The sequence below is a fragment of the Arvicola amphibius genome, chromosome 1, assembly GCF_903992535.2.
Source record: "Arvicola amphibius chromosome 1, mArvAmp1.2, whole genome shotgun sequence".
In the NCBI taxonomy this organism is placed as follows: Eukaryota; Metazoa; Chordata; class Mammalia; order Rodentia; family Cricetidae; genus Arvicola; species Arvicola amphibius.
The window spans coordinates 1,694,869-1,713,935 of NC_052047.1; the positions used below are offsets into that span (position 1 = coordinate 1,694,869).

Below are 19,067 nucleotides of genomic sequence, written 5' to 3' on the forward strand. Positions count from 1 at the left end.
ATCTCCTCAGCATGGGTGCTAGCCCTGGCCCCACCGCTAACCAGTGACACATCCCTGTACATGGTGGTGAGCTAGGCGGGCCTCAATTCCCACTTAAGATGAAGGGTTTGGATTCGGCTGCTCTCCAAAGTTCCTCCCAGTTTCAACTCTGATGCTTTGATAATGCGGCCGCTAGATACTATATCCTAATTTAATTGGAAACAGGAACTAGCAATATGAACCCTGCCCTCCTCAGCAAATCCAAGTAAATATCAAGGCATGGCAGTTGGAATAGGCGAGGGAAAATGAACTTTATTCTTTGGCTTTGGATTAAAAACAAATCAAAACGTAATCCTAATGAAAAATGTAAATTAATACCGGGAACACACTGAATATTTTAGAAACAGCTCTGCAAGCCCAAAGAAGGGGGAAGGGTGGTTAAAAAAAAATTCCTGTTGCCAAAATCTGGTTTATTCCTTTTATTTAAACCGGAGGGGGCGGGGAGGCCAAGTCTTTTGGGTCCCCCGCCACCCAACCACAGGCAGTTCCCTGGTCCACACTGCAGTTTGGATGCCTGACAAGACTCAGCAAACAAGTGCTGTTTGTTTCCCTGTGCCTAGTATTTCACTGGAAATCAAAAGGCTAAATTTCCAATCAATTGTTAAACAGCCCCAGATGTGAGCTCAGGGCGGCACCAAGAGCAGCCTCACACAGCGCATGCCCAGCCATTACCGCTCCACAAAGCCAAGCGATGTGTGACTGTGGGTTGCCGGGCCCAGAAATGCCCAGAGAATAACTCCGATAGTCAAACTTACATCTGGAGGAGGGGACTTAAAAACCATCAACAACAACAAAAACCCTGTTTTCTTACTTTATTGCACTTAAGAGTCTGGACTGAAACAAAAAATAGAAAACCCCTTTTTTACGTTCTTCTTTGGGGGCCCTGCTCTCATACAGGAGAACCCACAAAATTAGCATACCTATATGATGCTTTGTGTGTGAACTGGTCACCGACTCAATGCCCACTTTTCTGCCTGTGTGCTTGAGTTGAATGACCCATGGGGAATTCGGGGAATGTTGCGTGAGTCGCCTGCCTTCAGGGAGCTTTCTGTTGTGTCGAAGAGCTAGCTAGAAAATGGGGAGGTGAGGTTCAGTATGAAAATGTACCCCCTTTTAGATCCAGAAGGTGGAGAAAATGAGAATTGTCCTCTTGCCTGTGCAGCTGAGGTAGCAGCCTCTTTGAGGCAGATGCCAGGGAACGGCATGTGGGCAGAAGGGTTGAGGAGTAAACAAAGACCACTTCCCTCACAGCCAGGGGTGTCACCCCTGTATCCTAGGGGGTCTGACTATACCATTTTAGCTTTCCCAGTGAGGTCTTTCCCCAAATAAATTCTCCTTTGAAGGCAGATTAAATAAACCGCTCCCAGATTGGCGGTGGTTCTTTTCGGTATCTGGTGGAATGAGTCATTGTGTCCTGAGGAGGTTCCAAGTGGTTGTGTACCATGCATTACTTTCCAAGAGGCTGCTTATCTGTTGGTTTGCGGCTTGTCCCTAAGAGTCCTAATTAAATAGGGCTTGATCCTTTCCTGAACTGGGGTCAGTCAGCTACCGTATTTCCTGGGAATGAGGTTCTGCCCCTTTGTGGTAAGAGAGCTCTTCTTTAATGTCACTGTGGTATTTAGAGCCTTGGAGAGAGTCCAGTTTCAGCTGGTAAACCTGGTCCAGAGAAAGTTTATAGAAGCCGTCCTCGGATTTATCCTAACACCTAACACACGAGGGCAGGGTGACGAATGCTGCCAGTGGATGAGTGGCCTGGGGCCCTGGTGCACCCTCTCGTAGTTTTCTGAAGAAGACGTCCTGTCCAGGAGGACTCACACCAGCGTGGACTTTTCCTGGCTTTGCTCGGGGTGTTGTGTCATGTCTGTGTGTAGGCACAGCCCTAGCCCCGTGAAGGCTTTGCTTTCATTCAACAAATTGAGGTTAAATAAACTTGAGTACACTGAAGGGAAGACTGGTTTTCCTTGTGTCATCCAAGGAAGTTCTTGAAAACTTTGGAATAAAGCTAATCTGGTGAGCTAATGCATCTACCCTTCCCAAGTCTTTGGGTAGTGGTTTCAAATGTTAATCTTTGGTGCTGTGGGCAGCATGGTAGACAATCTCCAGAGAGCTGTATGGTTAGAAAAACGAGTGTTTTGTTAAGGGAAGTTGCAGAATATTTTATTTTCATGTAATTGGAGGAGAGAAAAACAAACAGGGGGAAGAAAAATCCTATCTCCCAGGAGGCTCTGGGATGCTGATGTGGAAACACTCGGTCGTGCCTGGGTGCAGGCCGTGACGTTGTGGTGAGGTTCCCATAGCTGCCTGCACAGCCCTTCTCAGGGAAGGACTGCACAATGGCCGGAGTCCTTTCTGGGGACATATGGTCCTGTTTATTTGAGATCATGTGTTTTTGGATCCCTGATCCTTATCATCTATCTGGCTTAGAAGTAACTCTTTTTACATCCACATGCGGTCAGAGTTTGTGTTCTAAACCCTGCTTTTGCCATTGGTTCCCAAAACCTGGTTCTAGATGGCTTGGCATCTTTGTTGTAGATATGAACTGTTCCCGATGCCTTGGTGAGGAGTCATCATTATGCCATTTGGATTGTGAGGGGCAGTCAAAACCCAAGGCTCACATGCCTGCCACCTAGGCAAGAGCCCACAGTGATGATAACGCATTTGATCGCTAGTCCCTTTATCTTCTTTTATCCTTGAGAAAGTGTTCTTTGTATCCTTGAGTGCTGGGGCATATAGATATAGGTCATCATTGCTTGGATGTAGGTAAAGAAATCCCTTTCCAGGAGTTTGAATAAGAAGGCTAAGCTTCTGCTCCAGGGAGGGACAAGCCATGGCTGTGAGCCTCAAGGCTGATCACACAGCTCTTGCTACCTGTCTGGAGGATATACACGCGTGAGTACCTGTCATGAAACCTAAACGGGTGCGTCCAGTGCCGAATGATTCAAAGCAGCTGCATACATTACTTTATTTGGTCTCTGTGCCACGTCTGTGTTGTAGGTGCTATGATCATCATCATAAAATTCTTTATTTTGCCTTAGGATGCAGCGTTTTTAAAGGTAATTTCCACACGGGTATCGTTTATCTTTCAGATGAGGAGATAAGACAAATAAGACAAAGAAGTTAGCGTGTGTGGACAATCAGCTCCTGGATGGTGACTGTAACACATAAACTGGCAAGGGCTGGACTAAGGGGCCTGGTTGGGGAAAGGCACATGGCCTGATGGGAAGACATGAGTGTGATGCCCTCTGTAAGTCTGGTGTGTAGCGTGGACCCACTAGTAGCTATACCAAGATTGGGACTTCAGGTTAGGCTAATAAAGACCTCGTTTTAACAATGTATGTTGTGAACGACTTCAAAACTGGGATATAGGCCTTGCAGTATTCCACTTGGCCAGGGCTTTGGAAACTGTTTCTTTGACCCCTTCCCCAAGTGCACTTTTCCTCTGAGCTCCTGGTTGGACTGTTTTTGGATCAGCTCCATAGGTAGCCTTTCTTAATTAGTACACATATATCCATAGCACCATTGGGACCATTTCATCATTGAGATTAAATGTGCTCTGCTCAATTTCCTTAGCTTTGGCAGAGGAGACCATCCTGGTTGTCTGTAGAGATTGTCAATTATAAGTTAGAAAATGGGGGCATAAAAATCCGACTTGGAATTTCCCGAAGGATACAAACCAGTTGTATCTGGCTTATGGCCCCTTCTCCATTGCATCTCCCCAAGGAAATGTCCTTCAGGCCCTTTATTCCCTAACCATTCGTGGGTTTAGTTGCTTAGTGGGCCAGAATATATGGCTCTATTTCTCTTGGGGCTTGTATCAGCCATTCACAGAAACTGTATCAGCCAGGGTTTCAGAGAATTAGAGCCAGCATGGGATATACACAAAGAGAGTTATTGCAAGGAGTCGGCTGACCCCACTGTGGGGACAGGCAAGAGAGTTGGAGATACATAGAGAACTTTCTGGAAGGGAGCCAGCACCCATGGGCATGAGCTACAGCTGCCCCCACAACTGGAACCTCTTCTTCTGGGCAGCCCTATTCTGGGCTCTTAAGGGCTTTCCACTGCCAGGATCGGGCCAGTGGCCTAGGGCAATCCCTTCCTCAAAGTCAATCAGTTTTGGACTTTAGTCACACCTACGGTACACCTTCTCAAAGGCGTGCAGGCATGGGGGTAGCTAATGGAAATGTAGCTGTTTAGGTCATCTACGGCTGTGACAAGACCCGATTTGGTTCAGTTTGACCGTCTACAGTGAGGAAGGCGTGGTGGCAGGAACAAGGGGCATCTGGTCATGTGCATCCACGGTCAGGAAGCAGAGAAGTGAATGCCGGCCCCACTTCCTTTCTTCTTTGATTTGGGCCAGAACCCAGATCACAGATGGAGGATGAATACTCTTACCTCGGATAACAAGTCTACAAAATCCCGTACAGACATGCCCAGAGGGTGTTGAGCTGCCAACGTTAGCCATCGCATAGCTGAGCCCAGGCTTACGTGTAGGATGCGCCATTGTGCCTGTCTTCACACCCGACATTTGTACCACCTGAGATAGTCTTCCAGCACTCTGTCCACATGGGTTCTAGTCAACCATTTCCAAGTCACTGGGTCGCTGGGGATTTGTGTTTCCTCTAACTTGGTTTCCAGCCAGATAACTTGCATCTGAAACAGTCATTCCTGCCTGTTCCGTCCCTTCTCTTTCTGCTCACTTTTCCTCAGGCAGCAGGGAGGGAGGTTTAACACAGAAAGCTGGATGGGTCAGAGAGGGCAGCGGTCCTTCAGTACAGCCTCCCACCCGGGTCCCTTGCTGCTTCCCTCCAAGCGTGTTTCCCGATGCCCACTCAGCCTCGGCAGACAGTGCAGATCTTTGCTGACCTGTGGGCAGACTCCTTCCCCAAAGGGATGGCCTTTCCAGGCGTCCTCGTGGAGAGAGCATGGCTTGGGGAGTCCAGCGGTTGTGATCTGTACGTGTGCTTTGTGACACTGTGTGCTCTGGCCCTGTCATGGCTCAGAGTTGTCACACGTGAAGATTCAGATTCCACGTAGGATCTGCTTAGCAAGAATGCAGATCAAGACTGTGTGACTGTTTCCTCCCTATGTTCTGTTGATGGGGGGCCCAGAGTTGAAGGAGGTTGACTCTACCCCACGGGGACTGCCTGTTGACTGACTGACTGCTCCCTAGGTCTGGCTGGAAACGGTCTGTTTATCCTGCTGCCTACCGACTCTGTGGCTTGGGTAGGTCCTTCAGTTTCTTTGAGTCTGTATTTCCTATGAGACACAGAGATTACCAGTGTGAACAAGGAGGACCTCTGAAAGGCCATCCTAACATCCCACCTGCCTGACTTTTGTAAAATTTAGTTCATACCCTTGAACTTGACGTATTAGACGTAAAAGAAAAAAAGTCCTCTATAGTGAGAGGTTCCTAGAAGCATACATGGAGGGTAGCCACAGCTTGAGGAGAGTGGTAAATATTAGAAACAGTGTCAACAACACCCAACACCACCTCCTTCGTGTCCCTTGCCTTTGCTAATGCCCCCCCATGAGAAAACACCTTTTAGGTGGCAAATGTACTTTGAAATTAGGCTCAAGTAACTCTTTTGTTGTTGATTTCCGTTTTATTTATTTGTGACAGAATCTCACTATTAGCCCTAGCTGGCCTGGAGCTCAGTATGTAGTTCAGGCAGGTCTCAAACTCATGGAGATCTACCTGAGTCTCCCTCCCAAATGCTGGGGTTAAAGGCACGAGTCACCATGCCTGGCTAGTCTCTCTTAACGCTGTGTGATGGTAGAAGGTGAGAAAGGGTGAACTCAGAAGTCGGGGGGGGGGGTGAATGCATCTGGGCTAGCCTGGGGTTCTCAGCTGGTTGCTTTGGGGTGGCATGGGAGGGTGCAGGGCTAGCTGACCTTCAGACCTTGGGGAAGATCTGCTTCTCCGTGTATCCATGCGTGTTCACATCCAGCTCCATTCCCGTGCTGCCTCTGTGGGGATTCGCATGTGGCTCTCACGCTGGCTTGTGTTCAGGTTTGGGCGTGCTGGTCTCCCTGGCAGCATCAGCATTTTCTTCGTGCTGTGCACAAGACTGTGGAGTATGAAGAGCACAGAGCGGTCTCGGTTCTTCAGCATCTTACATTTCAGGAAAAATTAAAACATCCCGAGATGGTCATGATGAATGTTTTGAGAAAAAATTAATAGTCAACTCTTTTTCCATCTTCCTCTCGGAGAGGCAGCTTCGCTTCTGCCTCTCTTCCCCTTTCTTTGTCTCTCTCTCTCTCTCTCTCTCTCTCTCTCTCTCTCTCTCTCTCTCTCTCTCTCTCTCTCTCTCTCTCTCCTCTCACCTCTCCCTCTCTCCTTTAATAAAGCTTTATGCCTAAAAAAAAATTAATAGTCAAGTATGTTCTAAGTCATTTTATTGGGGGGGGGGGAGAAAGTAACCTGGTTTGGGTTACAAGATAAAAACACCTCAGAATTTACAAAAACAGTTACATGAGTTTGCATTTCCTGAATGCGTGATTGGTAAATGCTGTAGTCATTTGGCTCGAAAAATATGTAGCTTTGCAGATTATGAATGTAGGTTCATGGGCATGGAAGTTATTATTTCTTTAGAGTAAGCTCTTTCAAAACAGAGTTGAGTCATGACATATGTTAATAGAAAACATGTTTCAGATTGAATTTCATATCACGGGACTTGTAAGGAAATAGGCGAGTAGCATCCTCCTGGGGGTTGGGTAGAACGAACACGTGACTTCTTTTGGAACAAATACTTCAGTCCTCCCTGAAAGTAAATCTTTCAGTCCTCTGGACTTTGCAGGCAGAATACATCCCAGCATAATCTCCTTGATGCCTTTCTGTGCAGGCTGTGAGGCACCCCGGGGCCAGTTTGCAGATCCTACTGAAGCATGGGGCTAGAGTCTAGTCTCCTCCATTGTCTTCCCCCTGGAACTGAGCAAGCAGGTTCCCAGCCTGGCGGGAGTTTTCTGAAATATCAGTGTTTTCCTGGGCCTCATCTGTTTCTGAGCAGGAACTGCGTGTGTGCACATCCTTGGGAGCTGTGAACGTGAGAGGCATAGTGAAAAGAGAGAGGATGTGGGGCAGGGCAGAGGGGGCTAGAAGCTGATCTCTACTGCGCACGTGTGGAATCTCCACCAACGTCCCATGAGCAGGCAAAGGCGGTGCGTGCATTTGAGCAGCCCTGCGGGTCTGTAATCTCACCCACTGATAACCCAAGGTCCCAAGCATCAGGCTTGAGCTGTAGGGACTTTCTTGGGGGGTAGGGGAGTGCGTGAGTGTGACGGATCCTGGGACAGCTTTTCCTGTGAGGCCTCCTCAGGCCTTTCTTTCTCTTTGTAGAGATGTGTTTTCTCTTATTTTGTAAGGCCCACTTCTTTTTAAATGTGCAAAGTGATGACTTCATCCACGGTGTGGCTGGCCTCCCTCCCTCTGGGTGCTCTTCATTGCCAACTTGATCCTGTGCTTCCGACCTCCATGTGCCCACTGTGGTAAATACTCCCCCCACACACACACATCATGCACACTCATAAAAACAGAAACACCGTGGAGGCACGGAAAGGTAGATACGATTCAATTCATTGTATTTTTATGTAATTATTAAAGAATGTGTAATAAATAAAATCAATACCAGGCCTGATGATGTAACTCGATGGCAGAGTGCTAGCTAGTCTAGTCTTCAAAAGTCCCTGGCTTCAGTCCCCGGTACCGTGAAAACAGATTAGTAAATAATATTTGTATCTCTGGCTTAGACCGGTTTCCTCAGTTGTAAGAATTATAATGTAGTTTTCAGGGTCCCAGGTTCCCACTCCCTACCACCCTGGGATCATTACATCTAGACTGAGAACCAGACGGGCAGGCGCACATCACTAGTCTGTAAGGGCATTCCTTCCTATGGTCACATTGGAGGAAGACGTGTGATAGAAATCAAGAGTGAGTCACGTGTGATTTTACGTATAAGTAAATAAAAATCTAATTTAATCCATTCAACATGATATTTAAACATATGATATAGAATAAAATTCACAGATATTTTAGTTTTTATAAAAAAAATCTTGGCCGGGCGGTGGTGGCGCACGCCTTTAATCCCAGCACTCGGGAGGCAGAGGCAGGTGGATCTCTGTGAGTTCGAGACCAGCCTGGTCTACAAGAGCTAGTTCCAGGACAGGCTCCAAAGCCACAGAGAAACCCTGTCTCGAAAACCCCCCCAAAAAAAAAAAATCTTGAAACTCTGTTATGTATCTTCAATCTTTGATGTGGGTCAGTTTAGCAGTAATTCAGATGCATAGTCATTGGTGATATGCGGTCAGTAGTTATTCTATCAAATAATACGTGAATTTCCAGAGTCCGGCATTCATAATGGGTTGTGACATTCGCTCCCGTTTTGCTGTTCCTGTGACCTTCAAATCCTCTTTAGCGCAAACCTTATGACAAGCACAGCCAGCCAGTGAATTTCAAGATGCATTCTACGACACACTTACCGTCCTTGGGACACACCCCTGCGCAGCCTGGGTGAGCATTCCAGGCTCTAAAGGAAGAGTTGGGAATGGGCGTAATAAATGAATATATCCTGTAGCGTTTTGGAAAGTGATGAATACAATAGAAGTAATACACAAAGAAAGATGGGGGACCTGGAGCATCCAGGGTGGCAGGCTGTTGGTTGTGGGGTAGGTTTAAGAGCGTCCAGGGTGGTAGGCTCTTGGTTGTAGGGTAGGTTTAATAAGAGTGTCCAGAGTGGCAGGCTGTTGGTTGTGGTTGTAGGTTTAAGGGAGGCTGTCTTCTGAAGGCTACATGAATGGACTCGAAGCCGTGGATGTGGAACAGAAGGCAAGACCTGGTCACCTGTGGTCCTCTGCTATCTGAACGCCCATCTGGGGTGCTCATCTGGGGGTGTTTTTTTGGGATTGGGGATAGGGTGGAGTCATAAGATGGGAGGATGGACCCAGGACTAGCAGAGGCATTGGGCAGCCACAACATTGCCCAGGGCAAAGCTCCACCCTTCTCCCCTCCGACTGAAGTGTGCAGCCACCCTGGACCTCTGAGTCAGCTGAGATCAGCGCTAAGAGGAAGAAGCTCACTTCCAGGAAGACACTGTAGAGACTCCAGAGGAGCTTGGCCTTTGCTCTGGCCTGTGAGCTCAACTTCAAGGCATGTGTGAGCCCACTTAGGGCTCTGAGAGTTAACGCTCAACCACAGGTGTGGAAACAAAAGGGCTGGATGCCTCCTTGACTTTTTTTTTCCTCGTGTACTTTTGGAGGAGGTTATTGAATCTGATCCAGAAAAAATAATAAACTTGGCTCTTGTAGCCTCGTTGTAAGTTCTTGCAATAAAACTCTAGCCTTGGCAGATAGAGTAATACTCTGCTCTCGGAAAAAAAGAAAAAGAAAGTCTGGTAGCTTAACCAGAATTCAAAATACCAGTGCTGTGCACAGTTCGAGCATGAGAGAACATTCTGGCGAGGAAGGGACCAGGTGCACATTGGCTTCCTGGGAATTGTAAGGCCGTAAGCTACCGGGCGATTGTTCCTTCAGCAGACCCCTCAGGAGTCAAGGTCCTTGGAGCTGGGCGGTCTGCGGATTCCCACAGGAAGACATCTGTCATATTTGGGGCTGGGAGGCTGGGTTTTAATTAGAAAGTGGGAGGAAAGTTCAGGGCTGTGTGGGTGGAGACACAAAACTGCTAAGTATGCTTTAATAATTGGGTTTTAGCTGGAGTTATTAGGTGAGAAATCAAATCATTAGCTTTAAAGGCCTGGCTGAGAGTCACTTTCTGGGGAGGTGGGGAAGCAAGAGGCTCTGTAACTGGAGGGCTCTTTTCTCGCAGGGAGCATCAGGGAGGGAGCTTCCCACCAGCAAGCGATGTGTTTTAGAAAATTTGCTCATGTATTTATTTTGTGGTTGTTTTAATGCATTTTTAACAGGCCAATCCCAGTTTCACCCCCTCTCCTTCCACTCTCCTTTACCTTTCCTCCACCCCAGCCCCCATCCACTCCACTTCTCAGAGAGGGTAAGTCCTCCCATGGGGAGTCAGCAAAGTCTGACACATCACTTTGAGGCTCTTCCCCCTCTATCTAGGCTGAGTAAAGTATCCCTCCAAAGAGAATGGGCTCCAAAAAGCCAGTTCATGCAGTAGGGATAACCACTGGTCCCGCTGCCAGTGGCCCCACAGACTGCCCCAGCCACACAACTGCCACCCACATTCAGAGGGTCTATCTAGTTCAGTGCTATGCAGGTTCCCCAGCTGTCAGTCTGGAGTCAGTGAGCCCCTACTAGCTCAGGTCAGCAGTTTCTGTGGGTTTCCCCATCTTGGTTTTGACCCCTTCGCTCCTCTCTCTCTCTCTGAGATTGTGCTCGGGGAGCTCAGCCCAGGGGTCAGTTGAGAATCTCTGCATCTGCTTCCGTCTGTTTCTGGACGGGGGTTTTAGCTTCTCAGGTTGTGGACTGTAGGCTGTCAGCAGTGACTCTTAACCCCACCTTGTGTCATGCACCATGCCAGGTAAAGAGATTCAGGATGGACACATGCTTCCTCTGCTCAAGGGGATGGGCAGGAGGCATTCAAGTCCTGGAGAGAGCAGGGGCCTGGGAGAAGGCAGGTGAGGAAGGATGGAGGACCCAAGAGCAGGTAGTATGTGAAGCGTTCTGCGGCTGTCATTGGTTCTTTATGGTGAACCCTGGGATCGAGGAAGCAGACACCCTGTTCCCCACCCATGCTAAGACGCTCAGGTGTTCTATATTATCACCTATTTGCATTTTAGGAAGATTTTCCAGGTGATAATGTGGAATATGGTTGAAGGGATGGGATTGACTGCTGTGTGGCTTGTGTGTGTGTGTGTGTGTGTGTGCGTGTGCGTGCGTGTGCGTGTGTGTGCGTGTGCGTGTGTGTGTGTGTCTATGTGTGTGTGTGTGTGTGTGTGTGTGTGTGTGCGTGTGTTTAAGATAAAAGGCCAGAAATGTGTTAGCATGACAAAGACCCTGAACCAAGGTTAGGATGGATAATGGAATAAACAAACAATAATAATGGAATAAATAAATAAATCTATAGGAAGTTTCTGTTATTTTTTCCAAATATAAAATCCTTGTGCTTACCCTTTCGTTCCTTTAAAACGACTTCACCTTCACTTATTGTGGTGCACCAAGACATAGGTTTGGTCCCTGCTCTTTGTGTCTGGCACACATCTCCTAAAACCCTTATTGTCCCTAGAGTGATGTCGCCTATGTTAATGTGATGGCTGGTGACGGGGTGGGGGGGGGGGGTCCTAGACGGCATCGAGTTGGGGGCTGGTTGCTAGGGGAACCAACTGCTTTATTAGAGGCTGGAACTTTGCACCAGCTGAGGAAGGAAATAGAACTGGACCTCTTCACTGCTGGCCAGGAATTTAATTCAGTCCTGCCCATTCAAAGAGACCCTGAGTCTTGCCCCGGTAATGCGGTCAGACTCTGAGCTGGTAATGATTGGACAACCGTGGTGTCTGGGGGAGGAGCCGAAGACTGAATACGTGATAAAAGCCCACTGACATCGGCAAATATTTGAAGGCGCGTGTAACCAAGGACTGAGGACTGAATTCTCTGCCTTGGTTGGTAGGCCTGACTCAGACCAGCAAACAGAATCTTAGGGGTAGAAAGAGAAGAGGGCTGGAGAGATGGCTTTATCAAGGGCTCTATATACACAGGCACACAGCATACACAGCACACACAGACACACATCACATACACACACACACCACATCACATATACACCACACACCACATACACACCTCATAAACACATGCACACACACCACATACACACGCACCATATGCATATACCACACCCCCCCACACACATGCACACACACACACACACACACAATGCGAATGTCATTTTGAAAAGAAGAATATAACCCTACCATAGCAGCAAATGTGGGGATCTTTCAAGGGTTAGAACAGAAGCCCACAGTGTCTGGAAGTCCCAAGCCTCATGCATGGGTCTTGTCCTGGTGCTGAGGGACACCATCTCTCTCCAGTTCCTTTCCTACTGTGGAATCCATAGTCATTGCTGGTCCTGAGGATCATGGCGGTCACCCGTGAACCATGGTCTGTAGCTCCATCATGGCAGAAGGCCTCGGTAGGGCCTGTGGAACTGGCGGTTCAGGAGAGGGTGCTGACTGACCGTTTGTGGAAACAGGAAATTTCCACTGACCTGCAGTAAGGGACACCTCCCTACCCCTGGCAGCTTTGCTTTCTTCTTATTGGAATGTGCCTGAGGAGTGGCGGTAGTTGTGCTTCCAAATTCCTCAGCCCTGAGTTTATGAACCTTGGGGCTGCCTGGATGGTGTGTGGCAGGGAAGACAGACAGACCAGCAGGAGCGGCCCTTCCTGGACCTCACAGTCACGCGGCTCTTTGATGACTTCAGGCTACATTCTGCTAGCTGCTGGCCTCTTCTGCTTACATGATTCTTCGTGCCTTTGGAATGCACCAATAGAATATATCTCTCCATTCACAGTGAAAGGAAAAATGCTTGCTTCTCATAATGCGCTTAAAACCCAGAGTTAAAGCCGGGCGGTGGTGGCGCACGCCTTTAATCCCAGCACTCGGGAGGCAGAGGCAGGCGGAACTCTGTGAGTTCAAGGCCAGCCTGGTCTACAAGAGCTAGTTCCAGGACAGGCTCCAAAGCTACAGAGAAACCCTGTCTCGAAAAACAAAAAAAAAAACAAAAAAAAACAAAAACAAAAAAAAAAAAACAAAACCCAGAGTTAAATTTTATAGCTATAACACAAGAAAGGACACAGGCAACAAACATGTAGAGATCCTTGCCTTCCCACCCAGGCGGTGCAGGCAGTGGGTGAGAGTCCGCCCACACTGCTGCAGGCTTTGTTCTTTCAGTGACAAGCTGAATAACAATATGGAAGTACTTTCTGGCAGCAAGAAGGTTTTACTACAGGGCTAAAGGAGCGGGGGGGAAGTCTCAGATGGTGTGAGGTGGTGCCCATGTGTGGCTGCTCCCCAGCAGAGATACCCGGAGGTGGCATGGTTAGTGTGACCCAAGAAGATGGCTGGCGAGCCTTGACATGAACAGACAACATCAAAACAAGGCCACCGCTAAGGCTTCCACACTGCCGTTGCTTAGAATCAGCACAAGGACCCTCGGGAGTCGGAACCATACCGGCAGGGATGTGGTGTTGCCCATAACGGTCATTCTTGTGACAGTTTTTAGCCAGCTTATTAATGACTAGTTCTGTGCCTCCTAAGCCGGTACAGACCAGAAAGGCTTCCTTAAGAACCCATCAGGGGTCCATGAAGTAGCTCAGTGGGTAAGGCGCTTGCTGCCAAGCCTGACAACCCCTAAGTTGTCCTCTGACCTCAGCACATGCCCACATACATATATGTACCCACATACATACGTGCACAAAGTAAGTGAATATTGAAACAAAAAAGGAACTAAACTTGACACGTATCATAAAACACGGAACATGGGGATTCACACTAGGGAGTCAGGCAGATGTGTGAGTAGTAAGGACACTTGGTCATTGCTATCTACACCACAACCTTCTACAGACAGCCAGTGTGTACTGTCAGCGTCTACAGCGAGTTTGCTCGGGCTCCATGTTAGTGGCATTACTAATGGTCCCCAATCTAGAACAAATTCCATGCAAAGAGTTACACCTGCTGTTCAGGAAATGACAAAGCCAAAATTTTTAAAGTTTGTCAGTATTGAGAGAGGTGCAGTGTTTCCCCTAAAATGTCCAGTTCAGTCCACGGGAGAGCATCAGTATAAAAGAAGACCAATAAATGAAGACCTGGAAGGTGGGTGGGCCTCTCATGGAGGCTTGTGCGAAGTAGCAAAGATGATTCGGACTGTTCCCAGTTCCCAGTTTCTCATCACAGGTTCTTTCAAAGTTCGAAGGGATTATCTGGAACAAGTGGGTTTGGGGGTTACTTGAGCAGGGCTTGCCTCTGTCACATCTGCTTGCATAGTGGAGAGAAGAGACAGATTGGGTATGATGGGTAAATCTGGCCAGCGCTTTCCCTAGCTCCGGTTTGACTCTGGGTGACTATGCCATGTTAACTATGCCGTTCTGTCTGCTTCAGGTGTCGAAGGGTTCTAAGGTCCAGTTTTCATCAGGAAACTTCTCCTCAACAGCGGACACAGAAGAGAGGACTTTTCCTCAAGGAAACGAGCATCTGCTAAACTGGGCCCGGAAGGTATACAGAGCAGTGACTTCATTCACGGAACTCAAGATAGCAAGAAACATCTACATTAAAGTGGGGGAAGGTGAGTCCTGCGTGGCTTCTGTTAAGGACAGATTTATAACCACTGATTGTTGGCCTTTCTGAATCTAGGTGGTCAGGGCCAGGGATGGTAGGATTCCAGAGAGCTGGAAACGGCAGGGACCTAGGGGGTCTCTTAGGGAGTGACTCTTCCCCCACACACCTCCTCCTTCTCCTTCTGCATAAATGGGGCTGGTTATAACCAGCTGAGAGATAGGTGTAGTACAGTTGAGAGAAAAGCAGGTTGCTGTGTAGGATTTAAAGCATCGTCAGCTCTGGCATCCAGAACAAGCAAGTGTCTGAAGGTGTCGGGAGAGGCAGTGGCAACTGATGCCATGAAGGGTCTAGCGGGATGGGTTTGACACCCAGGGCAGCTTCTTACTTGCTGTTTGTAGATGTTTGAAACCATTGTCCCTTTATGGTGCTGAGACATCAGTTGAATCTTAGACACCAACAGAGGGAAAATATTATTTTTAGTACTAACACTTGTTACAAGAACACAGTTTGGAGAAAGGAACTGCATATGCTTTGATAAGAGTTGGCTCATTTTAATTTCCTTGCCTTGCAGAAAGATATAAATATCCAACAGCTCAGTTTTGAAAGCCTATTTTTTAAGTATTTCAAAATCATTTTTAGCCTCTGCCTCCTGAGTGCTGGGATTAAAGGCGTGCGCCACCACCTCCCGGCTTGGGTCTGCACTGTTTTAAAGTAAAAATGAGGCAAGTGCAAGAAAGGCGGGCACCGACATTGGTGTGTACGGCAAAGACCGTGTCTAGAGTTTTCCCATGTACGGCATGGCAATCCCAAGAAGGAGATATTGTTTCCGTCACTGTATGTGGATGGGGTTTAGGGAGGGTTCAGCGAATGTGCCACATTACGAGAAAGTGGCAAAGGCCGTTCTCAACTGTAGAACCCCTCACTCTTGAGTCTAACGCTGTCTAATGCTTGAAGGAATCTGCCCTCCCTTAAGTCTTACCCAGGTAGGCATATTCCCGAGTGAAGGTGAGAATGGAAAGTGACTTGTAGCCTGAGAGAAACGGTTTTAGACGGGAATCAGGGTCGAAAGGCCTAAGTTTGTTCCAGATTGGCCTGGATTCTCATGGTAGTCAGACCTCACTGGAATAAAGAGATTGGAAAAAAATTAATAAAAAAAATACCCAAGATCTCTGCCTGTCTGAGGCAGAATCCAGTAGCACAAAGGGTGAAGGGATAACAAGTCTTGCATTGTTAGAATAAGGAGATTTGGAGTGGAAACGTGTAGAATACTGGGCCCCATTTCCTTGACAATGTGTATAGCGCAGTAGTCACCTGTGCCAATGTTGTAAGGAGGCCGCTTGTTTGTTTCCTGGTCTCCCGGCAGTTCAGACCTAAAATAACCACACAGAAACCGTATTATTTAAATCACTGCTTGGCCCATTAGCTCTAGCTTCTTATTGGCTAATTCTTACATCTTAATTTAACCCTTTCCATTAATCTGTCTATCGCCACGTGGCTGTGGCTTACTGGGTAAAATTTTGTCCAGCATTTTTATCCGGCGGAGGCTCCATGGCTTCTCTCTGCCTCTGCCTCCTTTCTCCTAGCATTCAGTTTAGTTTTACCTGCCTAGCTCTGTTCTTCTATGGCTCTGCTATAGGCCCAAAGCAGTTCCTTTATTAACCAGTGGTATTCACAGCATACAGAGGGGAATCCCACATCATGTTAGGAGTCAGGACTCTCAAGTAGCTGAGACAGGGAAGCAAAACTAAAAGACCTGATGTCCCAGTGGTAAAAACTGGGTGACTCTGAGGATCCCTAGGATCCCTTGAAGTTTGACTCTACCCGTTAGTTGGGTCTAAATCACTGTCCCATGTCACTGACAAGAACATTTGGGGTGGGGGGAAACTCCTTTGTTAAGCTCATAGACCCCAGGCAATGTTACTGATTATCACCTGTATCAATCTCAATCAGCTTCCCAGACAGGGACTAGGCAACGAGCCCCTAGGCTACGAGCCCCTAGGCTATGAGCCCCAGAGGTTTTTAGAGTGCAGCTCCCACCTTGGAAGCATCGGTGTTTCTGAGGACCTTGTTAACTCAGTCCTGGCCAGCTAAATAAGAATTTAGGACAGGGTCACCGAGGCACGTTGCCCTGAGCCATCCAGGTGGTGGTACTCACTGTCCACCCAGAGTGGAAGAAGTGGGCATTCATTGGGGCTCTTATCCAAGCACCGTGGATTAATCTCCAGGTTGTAGGCCTTCACTACGGGGAAAGGAGCCTTTGTGTGACCACCGAAGCTCATCCCTGCGCTTAGAGTCCTTAGCCACGTTGACCTGCACCTTCCCCACCAGGCTTAAGAGGTTCCTACCTGGGGCTTCCCTCTCTGCTTGGCACTTGAGTATGTTTTTATGCCACGCATGTAGAAAGTCACGTGACCGGGGACTCCTCGCAACAAAATGTGATCGGTTCGCTCAGCATAGCTGACAGTGGCATCTGAACTGTAGGAGCAGCTGACAGTGGCATCTGAACTGTAGGAGCTCAACCTTTCCGAGTGGCTCGCCCACCCGGGGGCCTTTGACTGTCTCAAATTTCACATCATCATCTGCTGACTCCAGAAGCCTGTGCTATGTGTCCGTTACGCGCCAGCTACAAGCCTAGACACACCTGTGTAGGAAATGCAAGCCACAGTCCCAGGAGGGGCCTGGCCTCTTGAGTCTTCTGGCCCATGTACGCACCTCCTGATTCTCAATCAGATTTCAGCCCTACGGTTCCAGTATCATTTTCCATCTTGTGACCTGGGGGAGGCATCCCAGGGCTGCAGCTGTGAAGTATGCATTCCTCATCTGCACATCTGGAAAACCCCTTAGCAGATGTAGCGGGTGCCGCTCCAAGAGCTCGAATTGTGAAGCTGTGGGCTGTTTCCTTGGGCGAGGTTTGTAGAAAAAAAATGCAGGACATGCACCAGCCCTCTCCTGCAGCAATCACACAAGCAGGGGCCATACTGACGACTGTGCCCTTGGTGCCAAGGCAGTGCCGAGGATATTGCAGGGGTTAGGGCCACGGTGCCACCGTGTGAGCTGCAGACCAGCAAACAGAAGTTGTACAAGGTTGGGGAGAGGGCAATTTCAGCACAGCCTAAGAACCTTGAAAGCTCATCTCCTGTGTTTGGGTGCCACTGTGGATGTGAACCCCAGCATCCTGTCCTTAACATTTAAAAGACACAAGGCTACGTCCCTGAAAGTGCCAGGTCTGATTAATTCCCCTCCTGATAGTCTGCCTTCACCTAGAACTTCCTGGACACCAGCTGTCACAGTGACAGAAGCTTCTGTTTAAATATTTAAGCCATGAGATGGAAATCCCTTTGGGGATAGTGCTCTGTAATTAGCATGGGTCACTGGGGAGTATATTCAGATTTTGGAACTGGCATGTCTTTTCCCAGGTCAGGGTGGTGAGCAGCCCTCAGCCCAATGGTATTTGTAAAAGCACCTTGAGAATGGGAAAGAGCCATGTCAGGGTTAGTTGTGTAAGACAACCGTGTAAAAAAGAATAAAAGTTTGTCTTCTCTCTGTTCCCCATCCTGCCCACTTTTAATCTTAATTTCGGGGTAGAGAACCAATAGGCATTGGCATTGAGGCTGCAGGTATCCAAGGAGAAGCCTATAAGATTGAAAAGAGACTCAGTGTTGAGTGTACTCATGGGAAATAGGTGTGTAGGCGGGAACTTCTTTGTAGACAGATGACAGTTGGTCTGCAGCCCAGAGGAGGAGCAATGGCCTGGGAACAAGTGGATACCACAGGAGTGGCTGGGTTCTCTGGAGGAAAGAGCTAAGGTTCTGAATCTGGGTTATTTGGTCACATGCATTTCCTGAATATGTCATGACTTCATTTTTCCTTATGGCATGTATATCTTCCTTGATTTTTGTTTTTTTGAGATAAGGTCTGGCCCAGGCTGGCCACAAATTTGCTATGTAGCCAAAGACGATCTTAAATTTCTTGTTTTCCTGCCTCTGCCTCTTGAGTGGCCAGATTATGGGGCTGTGCCACCACACCGCAGGCACAGCACTGGAGGTGGAACCCCAGGGCAAACACCTTACCACCTGAGCTACGTTCCCCAGCTCAGGGCTGAGAGTCTCAGCCTTGGCTTACGTTAGAATTAACTGCCGAGCCCTGCGGAAAGGAGAAGTGCCCGTGTCCCACCTGATATCCTGAGTCGGAGTCTAAAGCACAGAGTCTTAACAGGTCCAATCTGGATCACAGGAAATGGGCAGGAACCAGAAAAACAAGCCTTTAGGAGCTCACTGGTAGCCAAAGTGGGGCACGTTTCTGCAGTAACTGAGGCACAGATGAGCCCGCCGCCCCCGCCGCCCTTTGTCCTGCATTTGCTCAGCTTCACTGCCACCTCTGTCCTCTGGTCTGGTCCCGTAAGCTCAGTGGTTTGACCAGGCGCCCCTTCTGTCTTTGCCTGCAGATCAAGTGTTCCCTCCCACATGCACCATCGGGAAGAATTTTCTCTCGCTCAATTACCTTGCTGAGTACCTTCAACCCAAGCCTGCTGAAGGCTGTGTCCTGTCCAGTCAGCCCCAGGAGAAGGAAGTGCACATCATTGAATTAATCGCCCCCAACTCAAACACACACAGGTGAGCCAGTGTGGACATGTGACCTTGTGCGTGTGTGGTGTGTGGTGAGTGCGCGTGTGTGCGTGTGTGTGGTGTGTGCGTGTGTGCATGTGTGGTGTGTGTGTGTGCATGTGTGGTGTGTGTGTGTGTGGTGCGTGCATGTGTGGTGCGTGCATGTGTGGTGCGTGCATGTGTGG

The 19,067-nt window shown here is 48.4% G+C and overlaps 1 protein-coding gene across 3 annotated transcripts in view; it reads left to right on the forward strand.

The window, feature by feature from the left end:
• Tgfbr3 (transforming growth factor beta receptor 3) overlaps positions 1-19,067 on the forward strand; it is a 182,110-nt gene that overhangs the window by 117,904 nt on the left and 45,139 nt on the right. For all 3 annotated transcript variants that reach the window (XM_038329129.1, XM_038329137.1, XM_038329146.1), the window contains 2 exons: positions 14,102-14,285; positions 18,723-18,891. In XM_038329129.1, coding sequence (XP_038185057.1) covers positions 14,102-14,285; positions 18,723-18,891 — 353 coding nt within the window. The remainder of the gene's footprint in view (positions 1-14,101; positions 14,286-18,722; positions 18,892-19,067) is intronic.